The sequence below is a fragment of the Typopeltis vanoorti genome, chromosome 7 (assembly GCF_054136105.1).
Source record: "Typopeltis vanoorti isolate ZY-2024b chromosome 7, IOZ_Tvanoo_1.0, whole genome shotgun sequence".
Classification (NCBI taxonomy): Eukaryota; Metazoa; Arthropoda; class Arachnida; order Uropygi; family Thelyphonidae; genus Typopeltis; species Typopeltis vanoorti.
Window position 1 is genome coordinate 6623452 of NC_143555.1, and position 18235 is coordinate 6641686.

The 18235-nt window shown below is 37.2% G+C and overlaps 1 protein-coding gene across 1 annotated transcript in view; it reads right to left on the reverse strand.

The window, feature by feature from the left end:
- LOC150104466 (RING-type E3 ubiquitin-protein ligase PPIL2) overlaps nt 1-18235 on the reverse strand; it is a 314593-nt gene that overhangs the window by 254284 nt on the left and 42074 nt on the right. Inside the window, exons 2-3 of the mRNA XM_090395160.1 lie at nt 18015-18064; nt 1370-1487 (exon numbers count right to left, since the gene is read on the reverse strand). Of these exons, the coding sequence (XP_090251286.1) occupies nt 1370-1487; nt 18015-18064 (168 nt within the window). The remainder of the gene's footprint in view (nt 1-1369; nt 1488-18014; nt 18065-18235) is intronic.

Genomic DNA, 18235 nt, shown 5'->3' on the forward strand with positions numbered 1-18235 from the left:
AGATGCTTATACCATGATTTATCTGGATTTTGCTAAAGGATTTGATCGAATACTGCATGATAAACCACTGCTAAAATTGAGCAGGATGGGGATAGATAGCCATCTGGTGGTTTGGTTACAGAAATGGTTGACTGAGAGAAGTCAGCAAGTTGTATGGAAGTGCAGCGTCCCAAAAAAAGGAAGGCGATGAGTAAAGTACATCAGGATTCTTTTCTGAGCCCACTGTTGTTTAACTTATATATTAATGACATAGTTCATAGTGCAAAAATATTCAGTTGTTTTCTGATTATGCTAAATTAGGATAAACAATGTCAGGAAGTTCTGATGTGCTGTTACAAGACAATTTCAATAGGTTGGTGCTTTGGAGTAAAGAATGGGGGATATCATTTCAATTTTGCTAAGGGTAAAGCTATATAGTTAGGCCAAAGAAGATAGAATGAGGTGTATCATATTGGAAGAACTATGCTTCAGGAGGTGGAAGAGGCAAGGGATCTGATGGATATTGTTGGATAGGAACTGAAGTTCAAGTGACACATTGTGAAAGTTGTATGGGTTACCCAGAAAATTGCTGCTATGATGTGAAGAACATTAACATATACAGATAAGGAGATAATAGTTCAACTGTACGAGGCACTAATTGGGCCTCATTTAGAATTCTGTGCACATTTAGAATCCTGGCTATTCTGGTAATAAGAAAACGTGCAGAGGCAAATAATGAAGACTGTCTCAGGAATGGAATAATGAGTATGAGGGCAGATTGAGGGAATGTGGACTTCAGAGCTTCACAGATAGGAGGAGGAGGAACAGTGATACGATTTACACATAAAAATTAGTGACAGAAACCTATCAAACAAATACATGGGAATTATTGGATATGATGTGTGATGCAACAATGATGTCATCCCAAAAACTGTACAAAGGTCACATAAGAACGTGAAAAAGAGATTTTTTTTGCTTAATGGGTGGTTAATGAATGGAATGTATTGCCAGAGCAGATCGTAAGTGCTCCAACACTGAACGTATTCAAGGCAGAGTATGATAGTTATTGTAGTCTGTAAGTATTAGACACCAATTAGTTGTTGGAGCCCATGGAGGCTTAGAAGTAATACTATATAATTCTTTAAGTTCAACTAAACAGCATATACATGTCTTCAGTGATATAGGATAGTTGGTAAATTATAATGATTGTGAAATAATACCAAAGTATCCTGTGGGGGACCAGTAAAAGTTTTCACTAGTTGGCAAACCATAACAAAACAGAATGGTTTGCCAATTACACAAATTAAACACATTAAAAATTAAAATTAAACACATTAAAATTAAAGTACAATAATGATTTCTATACATAAGTAGTCAGAACAATACTCACATTAGATCATATATAATACCTTCAGGAGAACAAACTGGATGTTCAAATGGCTGAAGAGACAATGCACAGTGATCAAAAGGCAACCTTTTAAAGCTTAACTGACTTCCAGATTGGATACCTATAAGTACAAAATGTTTGTTGAAGAATATAAGGTGAAAAGATAAAAATCTCTGTTATTAACTATGTTAATTAGTCAAAGTATGCTTGCTTATGAAACAACATCAATAAAGCACAGTCTTTGACTAGTGCATTAATTAATTGGAAGCCACGTGGAAACCCAAGATAACTTTCTGACATGAGTTTTCAATATATGTCTCCATATATTAATAACATTATAAGAGGCCTAATATATAATAAATTTAGTTAAATCCTTTATCCAAATGTGAGCAAACAAAGTTTGTGCCTGAAAATATCTTCAGGACTGGAGTAAGGTAGTAAAACACCGGACAACTCGTAGCAAAGGTGGACCAAGCTAACATCACTCCTATCTCCCATAATGCAAAACACATCTCCTTGCAGATATGTATAATGTTATGCATTAAGGGAAGGGCCACTACCCAGACTTTATTATATTCTAACCAAGTGAAAAATAAACTTTCCAGGAATCAGAAACTTATTGAAGGAGATTACATATTACTCACACTGCCTGTCAAACACCCTCCAAAGTCCAACCCCGCATCCACGTCGTGGAGGGTGGAAGCAGCATAAAGTAGAGGATTGCTTTGTAAGGTGAAGCACAGCAGGGACTTAGTGTGCCCCGGGTCGATATGGTAGCCATGAAGGCTTACAGAGAACCTTGAAAAATGGCTGACTAAAGGGCTCTGAAGAAGATGAAACAGCAAATGACATCTGCTGTTTCATCATTGTCACTGATATATGAATTCTTCTGCCAATGTGAAACAACTGGCAGGGGAGAATCTGAATACAGATCAAGTGCTGGCAGTTTGAGCCAAGTTAGCTGGCTATTGCATATGTGGAAGAGATTGTGGCCTCACCATGTTACTATCCTATAGTCAACCATGGAGAAATGGAAATATCTTACAAGCTATGCTTTAGAAGTTGGAACATCTGCAACATCCCAAGCTGTAAATAGTTACAGTGAAGAAGACACTGAAACTATGAGTAAAACGAGTGCCGCAAATGCACTCCATGATGATGTCAACTTAAATCCAAAAGGAAGGTCGGCATCTGATATTCCTCGTTTGAAAACAAGAAACAGTCTTGAAAATTGGAACTTGGAATGTGAGAACATTATATAAACTAGGGAATTTTGACAACCTTATACAGGAAATGAAAAGACTTAAAGTTGACGTGATGGGAATTAGTGAAACAAGATGGCCTAACATGGGGAAACTATAAAAAGATGGCTTTGCATTTGTAAATTCTGGTGGAGAGTGGGTTTCATGATTAAGAAGGGCATCTTTAAATCTCTAAGGGTTTTATGGCCCATAAATGAAAGAATGATACTTATTAAATTACCTGCAAAGCCGTTTAACATCATAATTATCCAGGTCTCTCTTAATAATAATAATAATAAAATTTTATAAAAAAATTATTTATAATTTTATAAATAATATTTTATTTCATTTATAATATTTATAAATTTATAATATTATTCAGTAAATTGATTATTGTATTATTAAATTGATTTTAATTCTTGTAGAGAGGCTTATACGCTGGTTAAACATAACTAATAATTAAGGAATTGACAGCGTACACTAAGAAATATAAATGAAATAAACTTTAATATATACTTTCCGATATTTTGGCAAACGTCACGTTGCCATCTTCTTGGGAACTTAATACAAAGACACGTGCACACAAGTACTACATAACAGCAAATGAGAACTGAAGCTAGGAAGCTAACGTTTTCCTAAAGTCCCGATGGTGCCCCCTGGCGGGCTATATTGGTAGTTCTTGGCCTTTGGGCTGAAGTTCTTCTGATAAATGTTTCCCAAATTTGGGGCAGTCTCATGCATCCAAATTTGTTGAGGTTTGGCATGTTCCTAAGGGCTGAGGCTGATTCCATGAATAGTCTTTCATATTTGAACTTGCTGCAGTGTATTACTGTGGCTTTCTTTCACCTTATTCTGTGGCGAGTATCCAGAGCATGGTCTGCAAGCCCAGAGTGGCTGTACTGGTGAAATCGGATGTAATCCTTGTGTTCTGATTCTGATATTTAAGTTGGTTTTTAAGGGCTATTGCAAATTCTAAGAAGTCTTTCACTTCTAAACTTGGTGAGATGGAAATAGTACTTTTATCCCACTTAATTCTGTGTATAATATCTGAAACATGGCCCACTTGACCTAACTAACTGGTCATGATTATATTTATTTATTTTATTTATTTAGCATTTGGCTAAGAAGAATACATACATATGCCACCACACACACAGGACATACAAGAAATAAAATATATAAAAGATGTATAAAAGGATACAATACTGTGTGGTGACACTATAGTCATACATACATATATAAAAATATACAAGTAAGAATAAAATTAAAAGTGAATGTCTGTTTGACAGCCAATCAACAGCATATGTACAAACTGTTATAGAGTCAGTTACAAGTCCCATGTAGGCTCTGTGAGGACAGTGAAATGTGATATGTTGTACACTTTGGTTATTCTCACCACAGTCACACGATGAGTTTGGTCTTATCCCCCAAGTAAACAAGGAAGCTTCACATCTTCCATGGTTGGTGCAAATCCTACATAGGGAGGTCCATATTTTTTGAGATAGGTCGATTCCTAATGGAGAGCTGTTTGGATTAAAAACGGTCTACCAGATTACTGGAGCTTGGGCAGTCCATTCTGTGTGCCATGCTATCGTTGCATCATAGCCTTCAGTGACAAGTCTTTGTGCCATTATAATAGGGGTGTCTTGACTTAAGCCTCTGCTCTGTGACAAGTCTTTGTGCCATTATAATAGGGGCATCTTGACTTAAGCCTCTATAATATAAAGCTGTCAATATCACAGCATAAAAAAAACAGTGGATTCTGGCAAATTTTGTTATATTCATGAATCAAGTTGTCTTGGCTTCATAGTGGAAAATCTCTATGTTGCTTAAAAATACCAAAGGGCTTTACATCGATTTTTTACAGAGCTCAAGTCTCATGTGAACTGTCACAAAAATAATCTTGTTTCTATGTATGTATTTTTATTAATGTAGTTAACCCTGTGGGAAGTGAATGTATTTACTGTTTTAAAGTCGAAAACAAAGGTAATGCTTTGCCATCGGAACTTTGTATATAATTATGCGTTGCAGGAAAGTTGTTTACTAGTTTTGTGTATGAGAGAAGTGCTTACAAGCTCTGCGCTAACACATTTAAAGTTAGTATCTAAGAGTGCCGCTAGGTTTAGAGAAGTTTCTGCAGCCCGAAAGGACAAGAGAAGTATCAAGGAGGTCCACTAGTTTTAGACAAGTTCCAGGCCCGGCAAAATACAATCAAAAGAATGCATGGAGCAGTACAAAGAGCGAGTCAAACTTAAAGAAAGATGAAAGAGAAATGCCGAATTCTTTGGGGTTTACTACCCTTAGTACAAGGTCCCAAGATCAGAGAATAAAAGGAGACTGAGCCGAGCATTAGGGGCTTCCAGTCATCAAAGAGAAATGCCGAATTCTTTGGGGTTTACTACCCTTAGTACAAGGTCCCGAGATCAGAGAATAAAAGGAGACTGAGCCGAGCATGAGGGGCTTCCAGTCATCAAGAAAGCATCTTCAGAAGTCGGAACTAGAGGCAGTCAGAACCAGGGCGGAAGCGAGCTGCAGACCATAGGCGGAGTCCGAACCAGGACAGTGGCAGCAGAGAACGAGGAGAGGCAAGGCCCCAGTTCCTAAAGAGGAGAGCCGATATCCAGGTGCCGAGAGAGCAAAAGGTGAAGCACTGTTACCAAAGAGAGCCAGATCAGTCATCGGTGGTCAGCAGTTACAGTCATCAGCGATTAGTAGCAGAAGTGGTGTCCGCAAGGTTAGTCTAGTGGCTTTGCGCTTTGCAACCATATGCCTGGGGGAAAAGTGTCCTAGGTTCGATTCCCATCGCCGACATGAGGAGCTTCAGGATCTTTCTCAGCCATAGCCAAATTAGCCGGTCTTGGGCGTGGATAGCAGGTCCCCCCCCCATTTATCTGGGGTTTTTCATGCCGCAAGCAGGCAAACGAGCCCAGTGAACACACACAGATCAACAGTCATAAATATTTAACCCCTCACGAGGGGCTCAACTCTCCCCAATAGGGATGGGGGAGAAAAGGGAGGGAACTCAATACGAATAAATAAATAAAAGTAGCAGAAGTGGCAGCAATTAGAAGCAGAAGTTCCCGAAGTAAGGATCCAGAGCAGAATTTGCCCGTATGCTGAAACCTCTTGTATATGTGCTATTTAAGTACTGCAGATTGCAGTCAAAAAGCCCGCTAACATCCCAAAGTGACACCGCTATAGCAAGATACTCCTGAAGGAAGCCTAAAACTCGAGATGAAAGAAAAGCCATAAAGACTTTAGTAAAAGACTCTTCACTGAAAATGTGCACAACAGAGCCACTGTAAGTTACTTCCCTTTGTATATGTATATTTTCTCTTATAATCTAGGAGATATGTTGTATATGGACTGTTAAGAATTAGCTTAATAATAATAAGACATGTCCATAAGAGAGTCAATTGGCATGTTAGAAGTTGATATTTAATTTGTAAAAACAACCTCTTTGCGAGTAAACTAGAAGTTTAATAAGTTGAATTTGTAAGCAGAGAGTAAACAAGTTTTAAAGGTAAAGAGATTATTTAGTGTTGAAGTAAAAGGGTTCTAATTTTATGCTAAAGATTTTTTAGATGGGTAGAGAAAGCTATCTCCCTGTCGTTTGATTCATGTATATTTCATATTAATCTAAATAAACGTGTTTTAATTATTTGTTAAAAGAGTGCTACCTGATCCTTTATTTTACAACTGCACTGTTCCTAAATAAACCGGACTTGTGAGCGGGAAACAACGAAGGCACTGAAAGCGCAGTTTTATTACTTAAGAACCACGACTGTTTATATAAACTTTGTTGAAGGAAGTTACGCTAATAAGAGAGAGAGAGATCTACCAGAAGTTTTATTGAGTCTTATGCCGAATATTTGATATACTGATGGTGCAGTCTGACAAATAAATTTTTCAGTGTTCATAGGCATACGACTAATAAATATGGAAGGTGAATAAGCATAGTAAGAAAGAAAGATTACGAGAGAGAAAGCGCTATTTAGGGCACTGCTAAATAGAATAACAGTATATAAAGTATAGAGAAAAGACATTTTAAATAATAGCAACAAACAGCATATTATTACAACAGTTGTGGCAGTTATATGTGGTTCAGAACTGGTAGCCAATACAATGGAGTAATCTTTATTGCTCCAGAAACGATATGCATTGTTTGATTTAGGCTGGTATCAATTCATTTAACATGTGCACTGTTCAGCCAAACAGCTCAGCAGTATTCAGCAGTTGAGTAAACAAGTTCCAGAGCAGATGTCCTTAATGTGGGAGCACAAGCCCACAAGGTTGTTCCAGCAAGTTTATGCAGTATGTTATTTCTAGTGCTAAGTTTGGCAGCAATACTGGAGAGATGGCTATTAAAGGAGATGGTTCTGTCTAGAGTTATGCCCAGATACTTTGGATTAAAATTGTGCAGTAGTATGTTCCCATTTAGTGGCATTCTTAAGATGTCACATGCCAAGCTATTTTTCAAATGGAAACAGCATGTTTCAGTTTTGGTAGTGCCTGGAATAAGATGCCACTTCTCAAATAAGTGGTTTAGCTCCTCTAGGTCACTGGTTAGTATGTGCTCTATAGTACAGAAGTTTTGGTGTTGGGATGTGATGCATAGATCATCAGCATAATCAAATTTTCTAGACGGTGGAAGGTCAGAAATATAGACAAATTGAATAGAAGGGGGGGGAGGCAAAACTGACACTTGTGGGAGTCCATTGTTAAGTGTTCTTGGCATGCTAATATCATCATCTATAACTCCTGTATTGTTCTATTGGACAGAATAGCAATGATCAGATGAGTCATTTTTTTACACTTCAGTATTTTAGGGAGCTTGTAGATCATGTGTTCCTCCATATGCAGCCATCAAGTCTATAAAGACTGCACCAGTTTTAAGGCATTTTTCGAAGCCAGATGTCTCAATAATAATAGTGCTAATTCTACTGTAAATAAGTCTTTCTAATAACTTTAGACAGACATTGGGCAGTGCTATAGGTCTACAGCTTTGTTTTTATTTTGAAATTATACACCTTAACAGGTGTATAAATTCCATTTTCCTTCTTACCATGTGAACTTTCTTCCTTCCAGTTTATATCACCATAGTTGAAGTCCTCCATAACAATCACTCGACCTGTACTCGTTGTACTAATTTGGCGATGCATGCCTTCCAGATCATCTGTGAAACTGTCTGGCCTATAGCAACAACCAACTGTATATTTTGTATTACTGACCTTAATCTCACACCAGATTGTTTCAATGAACATCCATCCTCCCTCCTGCTTCCTATTCTTTTTGGCTGCAATTCATCTGTTATCATCAGCTGTATTCCTCCCCAATTCTATCTTCTCTGAAAATGCTAAACCCTTAACCCTTCACATTCAATCCCTATAACTTTTGGAGAGGTTGCGCTAACCAATGCCAAAAACTCCTCCCTCTTGTTCCTGATACCTCTGGCATTAGTATATAGAAACTGCAGCATCCCTTTAGTTCCCCACCCACCTTTACTTTCTGAACTGACTACTCTGTTCAATATTTTTGTTTGAGAGACTAGATTCTTCATTTGGTCATTCTCACACTCACTCACTTCATGGGTGAGTGTGAGGACTACTTAAGTTTCCCTGAATTTGCACTTAAGCATGTTCAGTGACCAAAGCTCTCTCTCCCGACACCCAACACCATTCAGATGCAGTCCATCAGTGTTGTACAAATCCTTCTTTCCATCAAACAGAGACCATGATCTACAAATTCTACATCATTCTTTTTGTACAATCTACGTATAGACTCATTAGTTATCAATTCCTTCCTTCTCAGTTTGCCTCTATCATAGCGTGGTAGGAGACTTACAATCTTCACCTTCTCGCTCTTCAGTATTGCCTCTTCTAACAACTCCTTTACATCCTCCCTCATAGAATACTTCTCACCTCTCAAATCATCTATAGCAACCAATGGATGGTACAGATGGCATGGCTAATATCATGAACCCAGGAAACATGATTTTGTCACACTTTCGTTAAGTACTCCCCTGATCATCGAGTCTCCATACATAATTTTCTCCATAACTTGTTTTTCTTGTTGGTTTAGTCGGTCTTTATTATTCCTTCGGATCACCTGCTTTTTTCTTTTTTCAGCCCTGCTTAACTCTTGCCACTTCTGCAATTTTTCAATTTCGCACTTTGTTGTATGAAGGATAACATTTAAACGCACCATTCCTTTATTAATATCCATTTCATTCTCCTTTATTTCGGCCACATGCTTGACATTAATAACATTATTTTCCATCCTACTGTCAGTATTTGTTGCGTTCTCATCACTTAACTGACACCCACTTTTCAAATACTTAATACATACACACTCTCTCTCTAGCTTCAATTTCCTTCTACATATTCTGTGGAATGATAACTGAGGAAACAACTCAGTCCCATGGTATCAGTTGCTAGATGGAAAGGATTTTTTGGCAATGCATGGGAAGTATTAAAAACATTATCTCAAAGATGCAAATTTAGAATGTATCCTTGAGTTCAAAGAATAAATAGGGTAAGAGTGAAATAGATTTGTAATCTTATTAAGCAAGAGATTCTTAAGAAAAATATGATGTGAAAGGAATACCGTGTGCATAAGGATGATGTAAGTTATGAAAATTATAAGGTGCAGTTAAGAACAATTACCAGTGCTACATTTCAGAAAAGGTATGAAAAGAAACTGCTTGCAAGCTAAAGACAACAATCCAAAAGAATTCTATCATTATGCTGCAAGTAGAAGAAAAAACTGAATGCAAAAGAATGAGGATGATGTGCATGTAGCAGATGCAGAAGAACCTGTTCTACTAATGAGTGCCCATTTGGCTAAGAGCTATCAACCTGGTTTATGCAACCATGAAGCTCAATGCTACCTCTACAATGGATGATACAACTCAGGCATATGAGGTGGTGGTGGTGGTGCTAGAGCTGATGCATGAACTAACTAATTCTTCAATATGACCGGTCAGATGGGACATCAGCAGAGATGCTAAGAGTTCAGCTAAACTCTTGATGTGGCTGTATGATTTCGGTCTCAGTATAGAGAAGATTCTACACGACTGGAGAGAATGTATGATAATCCCATTACACAAAGGTATCTCTGTAGTGGTGGTGAAGATTTTGGAAAAAGTTGGTAAGAGCTTGCATACAGAACTGGTTGACAAGGAATCTATACTTTGCAATGAATAGCACAGGTTTACTAAGGGAATGTCATGTTTAAGAAACTTTTTTTTATGTGACTACCACTCATTAAAGTTTGTAACTGTATAGTCTGCTAGTTAGAGAGTGGGTATGCTAATTACTTAACCATCCGGGCCAGCAGCTTGTTCCCATGTAGTTCAATAAGGGGAAAGGATACACCACGATACTTCTGTACTTTGCTAAGGCTTTTGATAGGAACTAACTTGGACAAGATGGCTGACTAACATATCAAAAAAGCGATGTGTGGGGGTGGGGACAGAGATAAGGCTTATGTATTTAAGTTACAGTTATATACTCCTGGGATCAGTTCTTGTTCCCTTGTTATTCAATCTTTACATTACTGACACTGGGAAGGATTTGACAGGAGATATGATCCAAAAATAGGCAACGTAATCAGAAATGCAGCTGACATGCAGTACTTGCAAAAGCTGGAATTATGGGCATATGAAAATGGTTTTAAGTTAAATGCTAGTAAATGTGAAATTATTTTTCTGATGTCCATGGAGTTGCAAGACTCATTGTGGGAGGTCAACACAAAGAGTATCATACCACTCCTTAAAATCATCCACAGTCTGCACATCCACCACCCTCTCAGACAATGCATTCCATGCTCCTACCACTCTCCATGTAAAAGATTTACTTCTTACTCTTTTACTCACCACCTTGTTCTGCAACTTCCAAGTTTTGCATTTTGGCATGATGAGACATCCAATGATATGTTATATTAATGAGATTATACTAGAAGAAACAGATCAGGCTATGGAATTTTTTACAAGATGGGAAGTTCAGGCTCAAATGGCAAAAATTTCCAATACAACTCTGAAGATAATTGCAATGCTGAAAAGAACATCACAATGAAACAAACAATGCTGAAATAAATAAACATGTAAGCATAAGGAAGACATTTTGCCTTTTTACAAAGCATTAATACGACCTCATCTAAACTATTATTCTCTGATCTGGTCTCCTGGTTTTGAAATGTGAACTGCAGACATTAGCAAATTGGAGAAAGCAGGGTGATATGATAGAGACCTTAAAACTTCTGAAAGAGTCACATGACTAGACTGAATTTTTTTCTTTTATGCAGGATGAGGAGAGAACACCTATGGAAGTTGAGAATGAATGCAGTCCCAGTAAAGTGTAAGAGCTAGACTTTTCTTTCATAGAACAGTGTGCGATTGGAATGACTTACTTATTTGACCCTTACATTGCAGGTGAAGTACATATAATAAGTAATGTGAATAAATTTCAGATAAAGTACAACCAAGTTTTTTTTTAATGCAACTTCCACTCATAAAAGGTGGCAAGTCTACAGTAAATTAGTACTGTAGACTTATTTTTTATTATTATTATTTTGTATTTTTTTATCTAGTCCAGAAACTGTTTTGGAGAACAAACATGGAAATTTAAGTAATTTCACGCCTCCAATAAGCAGGGCAGTGGTCTCATACCAGTTGACGAAATTCATCTCCCAAAAGACAATCACAAATATTCATGCCCATGGTGGGATTCAAACCTCGATCCCTTTAGTTGGAGAACAGAAACATTAACCACTCAGACAACCAGACCAACAACTAGGTGTGGGTTGTGTGTGATCTCCCTTAATGAGCATCCTGACTGCCTAGAGGTCTCTAGGAATAACATCTACTGATATTCCCAGAATAACTGATTTCTCACATTTCATGTTTTTGATGGCTCTTTTCTACTTCAAGTACTGTTGTGTACTCCTGATTATATTCCTCTTGAATATATTTCCCATTTTTCTGCCACTGTTTGTTTCACTTAACAGTTTTTCAAAGTAATTACTCCAGATATCCAGAATATCTTTAGTTTCAGTTTTCATGTCACTTTATTATACTAATTCCTTTTACAATATTCCTCCCACCCTTTCTAAGCTTTATCAATAGCCTCTAAATGTTTTGCCACCTTTCTGATATTTATTTTTTATATTCTTACCAGTCTTTCTATGACTTTTGTTTTAGCTACTTGTATACACATAGTTTAGCTGTTACATTTTTCTTCTGTACTCTGTTAGGGTACCTATCAACTCACTAAGAACTTTCAACATGATTTCGTCTTTTCCAGGACTGCCTAGAAACTCAACCTGCAAAAATGTACTTTTCTTTTAAAGACACTTCTCACTTGCACAAATGCTGGTAATAGAATATTCATGCATCTCGGATAGTTCACCAAAAATCTCACGCTATTCAGAAAAGGGTAATCTGATTAATCCATAATACCATTTACAGATTCACTTCATTACCATTCTTCCTCTCTCTCAAAGATGTTCTCTTTCTGCCTAATGCAACTTCTATAGATAATATATTTTCATGGACAATATTCTGATGAAATGACCACCATTATTTCCTGCACAGACTACAACACAAACAACTACAGTTTTTCATCCATTTAATTAACATCTTCAAATCTACTAAACAAACTTCTCTTCCTCCTCTTTCACCTGTTTTCTTTGAAACAATTTCTGTTACTCTTTTCAAAGAAACTTAAAAAGGGTAAGATTTCAAAAAACTACAACTTTCGACCGTTCGCAATAAACATGTCGAATTCCTTCTTTCTTCTTGCTCCTACACAGCACACTCATGTGCTATAGGTTTTGAAACCATTTCTTTGGAAAGGGTCTGATATAAATATACAGTACATAAACTAAGATCTGTAGGACATGAGTTGACTGATCAGTCCATTTCTGAAAGACTCTCTGGATGAACAGAATAAAAAGAAAAAAAAATTGCTGAAACCTGAAGTGAAGATAAAAAATAATGGAGAAAAACATGCTGATTTAAAAAGCAAGCAAATAATAAACGAATTCTGGCATAAATTTTGTTAACAAGTATAGAAATGATTTAATAATTATAGACATCAAAAACATGTACAAAAACATGACTGAGGAAGGAGTCTAACATGTCTGGGCCATGAGGCCAAATAGAGAACACGTTATCTACATATCTTAGCCAGATAGAAGGTTTGAGTGAGGCTGAGTCTATGGCTCGTTTTTCGAAATCTTCCATATAGAAATTGGCAAGGGGGGTGAGAGGGAGGAACCCATGGCAGTTCCCTCTATCTGCTTGTAGATTTTGTTGTATGGCCCAGACTCCTTCCTCAGTCATCTCAATAGTCTACATCCAAGAATCCAGTTCATTATGGAAAAGGAAAAGAACAATTGTTTACCCTTCCTAGACACCTTAGTCACACGCCTGCCTAATGATACACTTACCTTCACCGTATACAGAAAACCCACACACACAGGCAGATACATTCACAAACTTTCCTACCACCACCCCTCTCAACAATATGGCATTATTAAAACTCTTACCAAGAGAGCCCACAATCTGTGTTCCAGTGGAACCGCCCTCACTACTGAGCTTAACCACATACACAGCACTTTCCTCTCCAATGGCTACAGCGATCACAGTATCAAAAAAATAATCAATTCCTCCCCCATTCCCCGTCAACAAGATTTTAAAAATGCCATCACCATACCATTCATCCGTGGCACATCTGAAAAAATTGCCAAGATATTAAAACAGTACAACCTACACACAGCATATAAGCCCCACCGCAAACTTGCTACCCTTATCCGTTCTACAAAAGATCAGCTCCCTCCTCTCTCTCTGCCTGGAGTTTACAAAGTACCCTGTTCCTGTAAGCTGGCGTACTTTGGACAGACAGGCAGATCAGCATCCATCCGTCTAGAGGAACACAAGTCTTGCATCTTCAAACACAACTATGGCCATTCAGGCTTGGCTGACCATGTTTTGGACACCACCCACAGGGTATCATGGAAGAAAACCACCATGCTCCACCACAGCAAATTCAAGAAAGAGAGACTTTTCTTAGAAGCAGCAGTAGCTCTCAAAAACCAACCAAATCTCAATAAATACGGTTGCATTAAGCTTCCGAAGATTTGGGAAACACTCATCACCAGAGTTCCCACCTTACATTCCAGTCCACCTACTACTGCCCTAGATAGGACTTTAATGTCACCCACGTGGTTGAGCTTAGTATTGTTTGTTATTTGTGTATATGTTGCATTAATTGTTTTGTGTAATCCCCGTAGATGTCCTAGTGACTAGGACGAAATAGAGGAAGAAAAAAAAAAAAGGATAAGAAGTAAGTTTTTTGTATGGAGAGTGGCAGAAGCATGAATGCATTGCTTGAGGATGGTGAACGTGCAGACTGTGTATGAATTTTATAAGTGGTATGATAGACTTTGTGTTCACTTGTGTTGACATCCCACAATGACTCATTGAATATCAGGAAAAAAATAATAGTAATAAACCAGCACCTAAGCCTAAATATGTAAATCACAGGTTAAGTATGTGACTACAGTTATTTAATTCAACAGAAATTTTTAAAAAAAATTGTGTCTTATTTCTCAATAAAGATATCTTGTCAGTATACACTATAAAAGCATTTCTCGGAAAGGATGCATTCATTCTCTCCTAACCTATACAAATTTAAGCTTAACATGTTATACTTTTTTACTTCTGTTTGTACTTTCATGTGTTACTGCATATATTACTCAATATGTAAATTTGGGGTACTTGAGATTATTGTATCTCAAGTACCTCAAATTATTATAATATAAATAAATAATAATATAAATAATAATTAAAATATATATTTATAAATATATATTTTAATTATTAAAATATATATTTATAAATTACTAATATAATATGCCAGCTGGTTAGCCTAGTGGCTTTGCGCTTCGCAACCATATGCCTGGGGAAGGAGTGTCCTAGGCTCGATTCCCGTCCACGACGTGAGGAGCTTAAGGATCTTCCTCAGCCATAGCCAAGTTAGCCGGTCTTGGGCGTGGGCAGCAGGGTTTTTTCCGCCAGTTTATCTGGGGTTTTTCATCCCGCAAGCAGGCAAACCGGCCCCGTGAACACACAGGTTACAGTCATAAATACTTACAGCAAGGAAGGCAACGGGAAACCACCTTGCTCATAATCATCTCTCCCTAGAATGGTAGCATTTAGCTACCCTCCCGCGGCCGTATGGCAGATGGGAACCAGAAGAATATGCCAGCGCAGTTGGCCGAGTGGTTAGTGCATCTGTTCTCTCCAGCCAAGAGGCTGCGGTTCGCATCCCACTTATTGCATTGTTTTTTGCGAGTGCCTGTCATCTTCATACAGTCACTCATTAAGTATGTATACACTCTCCCAAGATGAGCTGGGTTGACAATGGAAAAGTATACCCATATGTTCACCTTAGGAAACTACAGTTGGTCCCCTGGATGAGAGGCTGTAAAAAAAACAGGCAAGAAGCCAATGGGCTAGAGGCACCTGTAATAATATGTTATTATTTATTTATTACTTGTAATGTCTTTTGCTCTATACTTTCTATATCTTTATTCTATTCCTAATTCTTTATAGCTTTACTCTAATGCTTTCTCATTTACTCTACTGCATACTATGTTTATCTACCCTTCACACTACAAGTCTTATGCCTAAGATACTAGAAAATTTATTTAATTTAGACTGCGCCACTAATATCATTTAATTAGCATAAGACTCAATAATACGGCCATCATATTTCTCTCTCTCTAACACAAATTCCTTCAATAAAACTTTACACAAACAGTCGTGATCTATTCTTTTACTTAACTTTACGCTTCGGCTATCTCACTTAGTTCCCGCTCACAAGTCCTATTTATTTAGAAACAGTGCAGTTGTAAATAACCAAACATGCAGCATTCTTTTAACAAAAAAATTCAAAACACATTTTTATTTACATTACTATGAAATATACACGAATTTAAACATTAGGGAGATTGCTTTCTCTATCCACCTGTAAAAATTCTTTAGCATAAATTAGAACCTTTTTACTTCAACAACAATTAATCTCTTTAACTCAAAAACTTATTTACTCTCTGCTTACAATTTTCCCTTATTAAACTTCTAGTTTACTTGCAAAGAGGTTAGCTACCTCTCTGTTAAGTTACTTTTACAAACTTTATATCAACTTCAAATATGCCAACAGATTCTCTTAATGACACTTCTTGTTACTGTTAATCTAAATCTTAATTGTCCAACTGAAACACATTATAAGAGGAATTGTACAAAGGTGTATAACTTACAAAGCTCTGTATTGCACATTCAGTCAAAGGTCTTGCACAAAAAGTTCTAAGGCAATTCTCTCATCTCAGATCTTGAGCTTCCTTCAGGAAATCTGGCTTCAGAATTACCGCATCTGGAACATAGCGGGCTGTGGACTCTTACAGCTCCGGTAATGGTTATTCTCCAACGGCGAAAAGAATAAAACTTCAGAGCGAAGGTGCTTTGGGTAATTTGCCTTGCCTTTTCTCCTCTGCTTGTGCTCGCCGAAAATGCCTGGACAACTGCCTCTTTTGTCTGCCGTCTCGAAATAGTTTGAACTGCTGCCAACTGTCAACCAGGATTCCTCTCTCTGGACTGGAAACTTTTCTCCGGCAATTGGAACTTCTCCTTTTGGCAATTTGAAGCCCTGTCTGTGGGCTAGAAGCTCTGTCTCTCTGGCGAAGTCTGGTACCAGGCAGCTTCTCTCTCTAGCAACTTCTGGATCTGGGAAGCCCCATTTGCTTGACTCTGTCCCTTTTTATTATGCCTTCTCTAAGACCTCGCACGAAATTTGTAACCCCCGAAGAATTCGGCATGATTCTTTCATCTTAAGTTTCAAGTTCAGCCCGCTCTTTGTTCTCTTCTGTGCCTTCTTTTGATTGTAAGTTGCCGGTCATCGAAAAGTTGTTTGAATCTTTCTGACTGACTTTGGAGGTGTTTACTTGCAGAGCTTGTAAGCCTTTCTCATACACACAAAGTTTATAAACAACCTTTCTTATGCCACCATGTAGATCTATTACATGGAAGTTATTTTTACAACTTTCTCATGGGACTTGACCTAAGTAAAAAAATCGAGTTTTTATACACTCACAGCAGTGTACTGGTTAAAGGGAGGGAAAGGCAGGCACCATCCAGGTACCAACTAAGGGATAATTTGTATTTATATATATATATATATATATATATATATATAAAAATACAGAATTTCCTCAATTAAATGAATTGCTATTCATTTAATTTATTTATTAAATGAATAGCAATTCATATTAAATTCATTTAATAAGCAAAAGTTATATCCATATACAGGGTGTTCGGGATAAATTTGACATATTTATAATTAATTATATTTTTCCGTAAGTTACATGTATTAACACACACTTCTCTTCATTTAAAAGTTTGGACCCTTCTTCATTCATATACAAGATGTCAGAAAGGATGGATAGCTGGAACCCACCTGAATCATGGAAGAGAATAACTTGTATCATGATGATTCGTGCCCGCCATCAAAATAAGGATATTACGACTGCTGCCCAATGCTCCCTGAATACAGTAAAAACAATCAGGCATGAACTAGAGACTTGCAATGGTGACTACGAGGATGTAGCAAGAAGAAAGATCCCTAGCAGACGATCTGATTGCGTTCGTACAGCAGAATTCCTCGCAAATCTGCAGGAACAGGTGTTGAAGAACCCTGGCATTGGAATTCGGGCTTTGTTCGTGGAGTTGCTAACTGTAGTCAAGCCCTGGATAACAAGGGTAGCCAATGGTAGGCCGTATGTATGGCAGCAGGATTCGGCCCCTTGCCACACCTCTGGGAAAAGTCAAAAATGGTTGTCTGAAAATTTCTACGACTTCACCAGTCCAAATGTTTGGCCTCCAAACTCCCCAGACCTTAACCCCATGGATTATTTTGTATGGGGCGCAGTTGAAAAAGACACCAATCGCACTTCCAGTAATACAAAAGCCCAGTTAATGGATAAAATTAAAACAGTTTTTGCGGCCCTTCCCAGGGAGACTGTAGCATCAGCTTGTTCGAGGTTCCGAAGCAGAATTGAAGCTGTGATCGATGCTAATGGTGGTTATTTTGAGTAAATCTTGTTGATAGTATTGTAATTAACTCTGCCTGTAATGTTTTTTTGTCAATTCATTAAATTTAATAGATACAAAGAAGATTTTCTTTTTCCTTACGAAACTGTCAAATTTATCCTGAACACCCTGTATATATATATATATATATAAAAAATACAGAATTTCCTCAATTAAATGAATTGCTATTCATTTAATTTATTTATTAAATGAATAGCAATTCATATTAAATTCATTTAATAAGCAAAAGTTATATCCATACCTGACTTTTTTCCACCATAGAAATTATTCCATTCTGTACATGTTAGGTACCTAATTAAAAGTGAAAAGATTAATGTCTGTTTTTATATAGATAGTTTATCATATAATTATAAATAATTATGTCAATTAATCCAATAAAGAAACAAAACTACAAGAATTAACCATTTTGTAAATAATTATCAAATAACACAGACTGAGGCCAACAGTATAAAATATATTGTT